General features: G+C 47.9%; 1 protein-coding gene across 2 annotated transcripts in view; it reads right to left on the reverse strand.

The window, feature by feature from the left end:
• SI (sucrase-isomaltase) overlaps nt 1-12,135 on the reverse strand; it is a 645,776-nt gene that overhangs the window by 40,226 nt on the left and 593,415 nt on the right. For both annotated transcript variants that reach the window (XM_078665617.1, XM_078665618.1), the window contains exons 62-64: nt 2,279-2,313; nt 2,073-2,189; nt 379-527 (exon numbers count right to left, since the gene is read on the reverse strand). In XM_078665617.1, coding sequence (XP_078521743.1) covers nt 379-527; nt 2,073-2,189; nt 2,279-2,313 — 301 coding nt within the window. The remainder of the gene's footprint in view (nt 1-378; nt 528-2,072; nt 2,190-2,278; nt 2,314-12,135) is intronic.

Raw genomic sequence — 12,135 nt, forward strand, 5'->3', positions numbered from 1 at the left:
CCTTTTCCTCGTCACTGTCTATTTTCTCTAAGTCGTTTGTTGGTGAACATTGCTAGCAAAGCACATACATCAGACATCTTGTTTAGCAGTTCCCGCAAGATGATACTACTCAGTTCAACTCTTCAGCAAGAGACAGCTATCCAGTCGGAGTGGGTATGAGAAAACAAGAAATTATGCAACCTATGGATTGCCCAAAAAATCGAATTAAGCTTCATTAATAAACATTTTTCATAGACCGTTCTGATTCCTAATCTACGCATAAAAATGGCTGCAACATCCGACATGAAATGAGTGCCATGGGAAGTCTTTTGGAGGTCAAAATGCTTGAACAGAATCAATTAATCAGTAGTCCTTAAAATGCTTGGCAACAATACTTACTCGTGTAGTAATGGACGAACTACAGTACTGCCTTTGGTATGAGCTTCGTGCATTAAAGTATAAAGATATGGCAAAAGTTTATATCTCGTATTAAGCACATTCCTGGCCATAGTTGCAAAATCAGCATCCCAAGCAACTGGATCCTGCCTCTAAAACGAGAAAAACACATGTGATTACATCTACTTTTCAAAAGTGAAATATCTGTCTTTCTGACTGTTGACTTTTTTATTTGGCAACTTTTATTTTTGTATTCTGCAAAAAATGTAAACTTTTTAGATTAATCCTATGTGTTTAAAGAAAGAAAAGAACAACTCAGCGTAACAAATGCCCCTCCAGCCCCCGCTGTGCTGGGGGCCTGAGTTCCGAGGGCCCGCTCAGGCTTTGGCAGGTCCCTGACCAGAGAGCGCCAGACTCGGTCCGGAGCGTGGGGGGGCCCCCTGCTTGTACTTTGCAGAGGCCCCCCCTCAAGTTTTGTTACGCCACTGATCAGCACCTACAGATACCGTGTAACCAGCTCAGGGGAATGTATGGAAATTAAGGAGGGTGCATTTATTGGAACTGAATCATGTGAAATTTAGCCTATTTATATTCAGTTCTATATCTAATCTGTATTTGGCCATGGAGCTATTGCTCACTCACTTAGTTCATGAACATATACACCCTTCTCTTGACAACTGTTAGGGTAGGAAATGTGCTGGTTAGAAACCCAATGATTTATCATACTAGTAGATTTTCTACTTAAGCATGTCCCATTTGTGAGAGTAAATGCTCCACCCTTTATGGTTCCCTGATCCAGAAATCAAATTTTTAGATCACATTTAGTTTATATGTGGACACAATATGAAAATACGTGGAAAAATATAATTGTAGATAGCAGCCCTAGGGCATGAGAAGACGTTGCTCTGGCTCATCCATATAATGGTTAAAAGATTACTTATGTGAGATTGACATATTATAGTTTTTGTAGGTTGGTAATTGGACGTGTGGTGGCCAGTCTTTCAGAACGTTGGGGTTAATTCTCATTAAAATAGGCATCATAAGTCCATTTTATTGTGTTAATGTCATATGACTTCCTCCACAAATTTGGTTTTTGATCCATGAATTAGGCTAGATTGTCTCATGTACATTACCTATTCACACACCAGGGACGTGCAATTTGCACAATCACTGGTTTGTGAATGGGATCTAATTTGCTATGTGGCCTTTGCACTAATAGGTCATATGAACATTTTTTATTTTCAGGTGATCTCAAAATAATCTAATGGAAATAGATTTGGCAGGTAGGAAATTGTGATAATCTGTGATTGGCTGCAAGTGAAGAGATAGTAGCATTAAAGCAGCTGGGGACCACCATCAAGGCATTTGCTTTCCTAAATTGAAAACATTTTACAGCAGCCGTTGTCCATTAAATTGACAGTGGCTGCTTTAAGTTTTTTTTCTCCTGTTTGGCAACTCTTTGGGGGCAGCATGCAGTGTTCCTATGTTTGATGACAATATACCTCTTGTTTCAATATTACTGTTATTCTATTCCTAAGTCAATAGTTGAAAGACGTTTGATTTGATATGTACATGCTTTCCCAAAGTGGTACATTGCATTAACTGACAATAACCTGTGTAGTACAAGGGCTTTAAATGAAAACTCAATGTAAAGACTGATAATAAACAAAATATATAAAAAGTGAACTTTAACCTACCCTAGACCCTTTCCCATTATGATTTCTAGAATATGGGTAAAATGCTCCCAATTGTGTCCATCGGGCACATAATTCACGTGTTGTATCCCCGAAGAAGCCGCAGATATCTGCTCCCGTCTGGATTGAAGATAAAGGTTTACAATAATTAATAGGTTTGTAAAAAATATTGAATATTCATAACATTAAAGAATAACAATAAAACTCACATATGAAATTCCAAAGAGGCTGAACTCCAGCATGCCTGCAAAAAAAGAAACAATAATTTGCAGATCAATCAAAACAACAATCATCTGGAGAGATAACACAGTCATATAATCTGCATTTCATTACAATGCATACCTATTAACAGACGGTCCAAAAAGCATCAGTAAAACTCTGACATGGTATTAAAATATTCTTTAAATTTTCTAACAATTTCTCATAACAGTGAGAAGAGGTCAACAGACGTATAGCATTCCCAACAACAGTACCAAAAGTTGGTCAATAAATGCTAAAATCCCTGTAGCAAGGATAGTTTTTTATCACATCAGAATATATTTATAGGACAGTTGATTAAAAAAAATCATACCTCTACAAATTATAAAATATCCTTATAAAATTACAAGACTCAATATTTTACAAAATATATATATGCAACATTGTCACAAGTACACACAATATTGTTTTGATCATCTTCTGGCTGCAACTTCATGAGACACAAGGGCCAACAAAATTCAAATCTGATTCTAATTCACATCTAAATCAACAGCTGCCTTATAAGAACAAATAATCGAAAAATAAAGGGTTAAGACAGTATCACAGCTTACGTATGCATATTATATGTGTTATTGAGTCTATAGAATTTGAGTATAATCAACCCTCCAACTTCTCAGGAAAGTGACCCAGTGCCTTCTAATTTCCCTCAATGTAATAAGCAAAAACACAGCAGAATTAATGTATTTCCTATTGTGCACCCAACAGGCAATTTTATATACTTCTGAACCATTTGTGTTCTCTTTGGGAAATATTATATAACAGTGTTGTTTTCTCTTTGCAACTTGATTTTATTTTAGCAGTCTAGATACTAAAATATTAGGATTTAAAATACTTTGAAATAAGGAAAGAATGTGAATAATCCAGGCAGCAATGTTCTTCCAATCATATATCACCTTATTCCAGGTACTTCTCTAACTATTTTTTTACTTACATTTTTGTGGCACAAATAATTCCAATTATATACATCTAAGCCCAGTGCAAAAGTAATTATACTTAATTGTACTGTGCAATCCATCCTTACCCAGACGCTATGAGCCCGAGTCCTTCGAGTCAATTCAAAAAGGGTAATTTACCTGTGCATATTTTCTCATGTGTTTATTCAAATACAATATCTAGGTGTATGTCTCCAATTTTTTGCTATTCAACATTTCTGTGTGGAGATTTACAACTGGGTGAACCCTTGTTTCTCCGACCTCTCAAACAGAATTTAAGAGTGTTAAGTTACTCCAAGAAGCTTTTTGCTTGTTGGTGGAGATATTTGACACCAAGGTAGGAAATCCACCTTTTAGACAAAGGAAGAAATATTGCAGATTATTTCCCTTGTATAGAGATCTTTAAAATATCGTAATGTGTAAAATAAGTGTAAATTAATTTAGAAGTTATTATGAACTTAGATCTAATAAAATCCATTGTTACTGCACGATAAAACATTCAATTGAATGCATGTCAAATAATAAAATATTTATATGTTTTAATTTAGAAATGATATTTTAACAATAATTTTAAAAATTTCTCACATTCACTAACATATTATTTTTATTTATTATTTACAAAATGGTGTCTACTAAATTGATGTGCTTAATTAATTTAAAACATTTTACATTTCTCAGTAGAATATTAATATATTTTTTAGGTTATTATACATTTTAAAATAGTACAATTATTCAATAACAATCTGCAGAACAAACAGCATGATGTACATAACGATCTACAGCAGAGATAGAGCTAAGATGTTGTCAATTGTAGCACTGCATGTATGTCTGGTAAGAGTGGGATATTCCCTGCTTGAAACACCCAGTCAATTTGAAATAAACTGAAACTTCAACCAGAGTGTCCTTGGAGAGACAAACTCACTAGGGGATGGAACTAGCATCCTTCCCTCTCAAAGATCTAAAAGGAATCTTATTTTTAGTGTTTCGCATGAGAATTACAAGAAGCTATCTTTGTGATGTTTGGCACAGAATGCCAAGAATCTCATGGGAATTCTTAAGGTCTTGTACATGTGTACACCTATAAACTAATATTCAGCCAAGACAAAATTATAGAGCCCATTCGATATGTGTGTACACATACCATTGAAATTTGCCAGTTACATAGATATATACTTGCCTCTAGCACTACACAATTTCCATTCTTACATGCACCAATGAACATAGAATTAATCTGATCTGTATTTGTTTATGGGACTTTTACTTCCTACTGTGTGTTCTAAAGAAATCTACCAGTGTTTGGAGTAATTTAAGGAGCAGAGCTTGGATGATGTCATCAGAGATGTTGTAAAAGTTGTCATTTGAGATTTCATCAGTGATGTCATCCATGGGCCTGATTACGAGTTTGGCGGTGTGGAAGCACACCTCCATGCTGGTGGTCTGTTCCCACACCACCAAACCCATTGCCACGCTGCCCACCAGATAACAAGCGATTCTTGTGTCTGGGGGGCTATTTTTGGCATTCCCACAACAGTGCCTCTGAAAATGGCCACCTCAATTGGAATGTGAAACACCGTTTCTGCATGGCATTGACTGTAAAGTCCATGCTATGAAGGAACCAGGGTGCATGCACACAGGGGGACACATATAATGCACCCTGCATGCATTCCCATGTGGAGCCCTTTAGGGCCTCTTTGTTTCCTCTCCGCCACAGTGTTCATAGAGTGGGAACCTCCATGACACCACTGGCTGAAGGAAACTCCTAATATGTTTGGTGAGACCGTGACGGTCCCGCCAAGCATACTGCTGCCTCTACCCCGCAGCACCAACGCCAGGGAATGGTAGTTCCCTGGCTGCTACAGCGGAACAATGGGGGTCTGACCACCCTAGTTGTAATAGGATGATCAGAGTGCCAGTGCCGTAGTGGCTGGATGCCACAGCTGCGCCCCATGAGTCTGGCAGTTCTTGGGCCACCAGACTCGTAAATAGGCCCTACGATGTCATTGAACTTGGCATGAGTGATGTAATATGTGAGGTCCTTATCATTACATAATGGGGCACAAGTTGTAGTTAGCTCAGTAAACTATAACAGGTGAGTTTAAGTGTCTTTGTTTTAAACGCTAATAAAATATATAATTGTAAAGCCAAAATATAAAACCACTTTAAACATTGTTTTTACAGTTTCTAGGGGTTTAATGTAACCTAAATTCTTATTACCATGCCGAACTATAACGTTGGTTTAACTTTTCTTTTTCAGTGAATTTTATTGGTGTATTTAACATTAAGTAATATATTATTACCAGCCCTAACTATAATGTCACGTTACCTTTTCTGTGTCCTTTTTTCATTTAAGTAAGATATTATTACCTTACCTTATAACCTTACCTAACTATAATGTGACTTTAATATGTGGCCAAGCCCTGCACCAAACTCCAACAGATGACCAGCCTCTATCATGGTTGGGCTTTGGCTGTGTGGCATGTGTATCTGTGTTCAGTTTCTCCTCTTTCAATACACAAAGATACAGTTGAATTGTAAACAGGAGCAAAAACAGGTATCTATTCCCAAGTACCACACTTCATTGCTTAGAAATGTGTCTAGTTTGTTGAGGACTAGGAAGGTACATGGCCATTATAGGATTTATTCTTAAATTAATGGAAATAATATTTTTTTGGGCCTTAGGTCTCTGAGCACTTTACCACTGCTAACCAGTGCAAAAGTGCATGTGATTCTCCCCTAAACAAGATGGCATTGATGAATACCTGATTGGCATATTTGATTTCCTAACATGGACCTTGTCAAGTGGTATACCATCGATCCATGTCCTGTACTTCAAATGCTACTAGTGTGCATGCGGCACCAATTGTACCACCAAAACAAATAGCCTTTCAAACCTGTCTCAGGCGTGCCGCTGCAGTGCATGTGTGTGCAGTTTACTGCTACTTCGACATTGTTATTCAAAAGTACTTGCCAAGCCTTAACCTCCCCTTTCAGTACATAAGTCACCCTTCAGGTAGGACCTAAGTAACCCTAATGGCAAAGTACTATTTAGTAAAAAGGTAGGACATGTACCTTTATGTTATTCGTGTCCAGGTAGTGACAAACAGCCGATTTTATTTTTTCACTACTGCGAGGCCTACTCCTCTCAAAAGCTAGCATTGGGAATTCCCTTAATAATCCTTTAAGCTGTGTTTGCTGATCAGAGAGAAGTAATTTTTTCATGTTTCATATGTTTGAAATGGCAATGATAAAACCTCCTTACTGGTGAAGTTGGATTACCATTACTGTTTAGAAATGCCTTTTATAGAAAGTGAATGTTTCTCTGCCTGACAGCCTGTCTCCAATACACTTGTGGGATGGGTGACAGCAACACTTTTTCATTCCCTCTAGACAGACACACACATAAAGAATAGGTATGGCTGTGTACCCATCCACATATATCTGTATTTAGATGGTCTTGCCTTGGCAGGATGGAAGGGTGAGGCGAACACTTCACAGTAATAGGCTATGTCTTTTCCCCACACAAAGGACTGGTTATCCCCTAAAGATTGCCTGGCAGGCAGGACTAGGTTGAAAGGGATCCATGTGCAATTCAGAGAGCTGCTTTGAAGTCACCCCCACATCAAAGGCATTCTTGGGTATAAGTACTGGGTCTGTGACCCCCCTAAAATCAGACACTACTGGATTTGTAACTGAAGCTCTGTCATAAGAAGTGCTGTGCTGCTTAAAGCAATTAACTGGCCTGCTGATCTGGAAGGCCTGGTTTCTGTTTGTTGCCCTGCTGTCTGCTGCATTCTGACTCTGCTGAAGGAGAGCTGGACTCTGCCTTCACCCCCAAGTGTTAGAAAAGCGACCCCGGGGGAGGCAGAAGATGTCTGACTGACCACCCCTAGGTCCACCTCTCCTTCGAAAAGTAGCCGAGCGTTACCGAGAGGCCTCCTGGGTGAGGGTCCTCTCCTACGATCGTACAGCAGAGTAATCACAACACTACAAACGGACACCACACAGGAGGTCAAATTCTTAAGCTTTTATAGATAATAAAGGTTGCTGGTTCTTGGAAGTATATACAGGCAGATCGAGGGATCCGTAAAGTCTCGTAAAGGGGGGTAAGGTAGCGGGACAGTCTCCACCGGGATGGAAGAAGGGATACCCTACGCACAGCTCTCAATCCTCGAGCTGGGGGGTTCCGAGAGGTCGGGCCGCGGCAGCGCCAGCAGGCTCTCAAGATGGTCTCAGCGAGGTAGGCCGCGGCAGCGCCAGCAGGCTCTCAAGATGGTCTCAGCGAGGTAGGCCGCGGCAGCGCCAGCAGGCTCTCAAGATGGTCTCAGCGAGGTAGGCCGCGGCAGCGCCAGCAGGCTCTCAAGAGGGCTTCGGGTTACAGGAAGGATGAGTTCGTCTGGTGTCGGCCGTGACAGCATCAGCAGGGCTTCCAGTCCAGGATACAACTGGGGTCCTGCTCCGGGGCTGGCCCAGATATAGGGCTGGAGTCCTTTGATGTCCGGACCCTCGCGCCTGGGGGCCGGAGGGGCCGGGATGATGGTGTCCAGACACCCAGCAGGGGGGTGGAGCCAGCGCCCAGGGAGGCCGGAGGGCGATCGATACCAGGCGTCCGGGGACGGCTGGGGACCATCGAAACTCCCCATTCCTCCGGGATCCGTCGAGTGGCCACTGGACCACCTGGTTAGATCCGGGCGCCTCGATGTCGGGGCTTTGCTGGAGCCGGGGCTAGGCAGAGGCCATGTGCCCCTGACGTGGAGGTTCCAAGATGGCGTCGGGGAAGGCCTCGTGTTCGGGCGTGATGGGCCTGGGATGGAGCTAGGCCAGTAGTGTTGATCTGGGATGGTAACCGGACCGGCAATGGTGGTCGTGCAGGGTCGGGCTGGAGGGGCTGCCCGAGGCTGAGTGGAGGGCTGATGTCGTCTGGGGCCCGCCGCGCGGGAGAGGTAGGACCACGCCAGCTGAAGGCAGGGGAGAGTCACCCATCTTCTTGGGGGTTCTCCTCGCCGAGGCGGAAGAATCTGGACAGGCCGTCAGCATTGGCGTGGTCGTTGCCAGGGCGATGTTCTACAGTGAAGTCCATCCCCTGCAGCGAAATGGACCAGCGCAGCAGTTTCGGGTTTTCCCCCCGCATCTGCATCAACCACCGCAGGGGCCGGTGGTCGGTCTGGACTCGGAAGTGGGTGCCGAAGAGCTAGGGCCGGAGCTTCTTGAGGGCCCACACCATGGCGAAGGCCTCCCTCTCGATGGTGCTCCACCGTTGTTCTCTTGCCAGCAGGCGTCGGCTGATGAAGGCCACAGGCCGGTCGACCCCTTCGGGGTTAACTTGTGACAGGACCGCCCGATGCCGTGCTCCGAGGCGTCAGTTTGGACCACAAACTCTCGGCTGTAGTCGGGGGCTTGGAGCACAGGGGCGGTGCACATGGCAGTCTTTAGAGTCTCGAAGGCTGTTTGGCACGCAGGGGTCCAGTGCACTTTCTGTGGTAGTTTCTTTGAGGTCAGTTCTGTGAGGGGCCCCACAATGCTCCCGTAGTCCTTTATAAATCGCCGATAATATCCAGTGAGCCCCAGGAAGGCTCGGACGGCGGTCTGGGTGACCGGGGGCTCCCAGGCCTGGATGGCGTCTATCTTTGGTTGGAGGGGAGCCACTTGGCCCCTCCCCACTCGTGGCCCAGATAGGTCACGGACCCTTGGCCTATCTGGCACTTGCTGGCTTTGATGGTGAGTCCGGCCCGGCGGAGCGCCGTCAGGACCTCCCAGAGGTGGGTCAGGTGCTCATCCCAGTGAAGGCTGTACACAGCAATGTCATCTAGATAGGCGGCGCTGTATTCCTCTAGTCCGGCCAGCACCTGGTTCACTAGTCTCTGGAAGGTGGCCGGGGCGTTTTTCATGCCGAAGGGCATCACCTTGAAGTGATAGTGGCCATCAGGGGTCGAGAAGGCCGATCGCTCTTGTGCACCAGGGGTAAGGCCGATCTGCCAATACCCAGCCGTGAGATCGAAGGTGCGGAGGTATTTGGTGGCCCCCAGGCGATCGATCAGTTCATCCGCCCTGGGGATGGGATGGGCGTCGGTCCTGGTGACTGCATTCAGTCCCCGGTAGTCAACACAGAACCGGAGTTCCGGAGCTGTTCCGGGGGTGGCGGCTTTAGGGACCAGGACAACGGGACTGGCCCATGGACTGTCGGAGGGTTCGACTACCCCCATAGCTAACATCTTGGCCACTTCTGATTGTATGCAGGCCCGAACCCGGTCGGGCACTCGGAAAGCTCGGTGTCTTACCGGCGGGCTGTCTCCGGTGTCTACATCGTGGACACACCACCGGGTGATCCCCGGAGTGAGGGAAAACAGATCCGCAAATTGTCCCAGCAGCTTTCGGCAGTCTTGTTGCTGCTCTGGGGTCAGGGTAGAGGAGAGCCTGACCCCTTCGATGGAGCCGTCTTTCTCGGAGGTGCTCATGAGATCTGGCAGAGGTTCGGAGTCGTCTTCAGCTCCGTCATCGGTCGCTAACAGCAGACTTAGTTCAGTGCGGGCAAAGTGCGGCTTGAGCCGGTTAGCGTGTAGAACCCGGAGGGGGTTCCTGGGGGACTCCATGTCCACCAGATAGGTGACGGGGCTCTTGCGCTCCACCACTTTGAAGGGCCCCGTCCATTTGTCCTGGAGGGCACAAGGTTCAACCGGGGACATGACCCAGACCTGCTGGCCTGGCTCGAACTCGATGGACGAGGCGTTCTGGTCATACCAGCGCTTCATTTCCTCCTGGCTGGCCTCTAGGTTGGCCTCGGCAAGTTCCCTGAACTTCCGAGTCTGGTTGCGAAGCGTCAGGAGGTATCGGTAGACATCCGGTGGGGCATCTCGAACGGCTGTCTCCCAGCCCTCCTTGACCAGGCTGAGGGGGCCTCGGACCGGGTGCCCTTACAATAGTTCAAAAGGGCTGAACCCTAGGGACTTCTGGGGTACCTCTCGGTAGGCGAAGAGGAGGCAGGGCAGCAGGACATCCCATTTGCGTCGGAGCGGCTCCTCTAGGCCCTTGATCATCCCCTTCAGTGGTCTGTTAAACCGTTCCACTAGTCCATTTCCTTGGGGGTGATACGGGGTGGTGAACTTATAGGTGACCCCGCACTGTTGCCATGGGGACCGCATATGCTTCGATATAAAGTTGGAGCCCCGATCACTCACGACTTCCCGGGGGGAAACCGACTCGGGAGAAGATGCTCATGAGGGCTCGGCCCACCACGGGGGCCGTGATGGTTCGGAGGGGGATGGCCTCGGGATAGCGGGTGGCATGGTCCACCAGGACGAGGATGAAACGGTGTCCCTGCGAGGTGCGAGGGTCCAGGGGCCCTACAATGTCGATTCCCACTCGCTCGAAGGGGGTAGTCACCACGGGAAACGGCTGGAGCGGGGCTTTGACTTTCCCCCCGCTCTTCCCGCTGGCTTGACAGGTCGGGCAGGTTCTGCAGTGGTTATGCACATTGTTGCGCATTTTCGGCCAATAGAAATGGGTCACCAGGCGGCTGTAAGTCTTGTCCTGCCCCAGGTGCCCGGCGAAGGGCACATCATGTGCTAAGTTCAGGAGGAAGTCTCTGAATCGGAGGGGCACGACCAGTACCCGGCTGGCCCCTAGTTCGGCAATCTTTTGCTCACTGTAGAGAAGGTCATTGTCCCAATAGACCCAGTGGGACCCCGCGGGGTCTCCAGCTGCTTGAGTAGCGGCTTGCTGTCGGATTCCCTCGAGGGAGGGGCAGGTTTTCTGTTCCTGCCGGAATTGTTCGTGGGTGGGGCCACCTTCTTGGCGCCATTGAGCTAGTTCTGGAAGGTGGCCGAGCTCGGTGAGATCTTCTTGGCCGGACCCCTGGGGGCCGGGTTCGGGGTCGGCGTCCTCGGGGACGGCGGGCGGCGGAGGTGCGGGCCACTCCGGCTCCTCGGTCGGGGCTTCCTCCGTTGGGGTGGAGGCTTGGGCTGACATGGAGCGGGTGTTCGCACAGACCCACTCGGGAAGGCCTAGCATCCCCAGGTGCTCTCTCCGTTTGACGCCGGCCCAGGGGGAACTTTCCAGGTCGTTCCCAAGGAGGCAGTCCACGGGGGCATTGTCTCGGACAGTCACTTTCAGCATGCCCGACACTCCTCCCCACTCGAAGGGGATGCGGGCCATCTGGCACAAAGTCTCCGAGTTGTCCGCCGACCGGACTGGGCACAGGAAGTCAGGAAGGATCTGTTCGGGGGTCACCAGATGGCAGCGAACCGCCGTCACGCTGGCTCCAGTGTCCCAGAGGGCTTCGGCCCGGCGTCCATTGATGGTGACCCACTGGCGGTATATCTGGGTGTTGCCTGGGATCGGGTCTCGGGGGATCAGGTCGTGAGTACCCAGGTATGCTAAGGTCATAGCGGCGGGCTCCCATTCGGCCTGCTCGTGGTTATCGTCCTCTTCCTCGCTACTTTCTTCACCCAGAGCGGCGGCCGCGATCTGGCGGTTTGGGGGACCAGTGGTGCCGGGTCGCTGGTTCATTGGGCAGGGGGGGGTCATTCGCGTAATGGCCCTGTCGCTGGCATCTGTGGCACGTAACATTCGGGCGGGGCCCGGGTCTGGCTGGGGGGCCTCCTCTTCGGCCCAGGGATGGCGACGTGGAGGTAGGGGAGGACCCCTGGGGGGCGTCCCGTCCCTGGCTCTGGCCTCCTCCGCCGCCTCGTGGTCGGTGGTTCCCCGGGGATCCCCGGCTGTAGTCTCCCATCGGACTCCGGGGAACTCGGGTGCTCACCCATCTATCCGCCTCGACAGCGAGCTTTCGTGGCTCAGTTAGTTTGCTGTCAAGGAGGTGCTGCCAGAGTTCAATGAAGCAGTTATTGGCCAGATGTTCCCATAGAATGAGGTCGACCAATTGC

The sequence above is a fragment of the Lissotriton helveticus genome, chromosome 11, assembly GCF_964261635.1.
Source record: "Lissotriton helveticus chromosome 11, aLisHel1.1, whole genome shotgun sequence".
Classification (NCBI taxonomy): domain Eukaryota; kingdom Metazoa; phylum Chordata; class Amphibia; order Caudata; family Salamandridae; genus Lissotriton; species Lissotriton helveticus.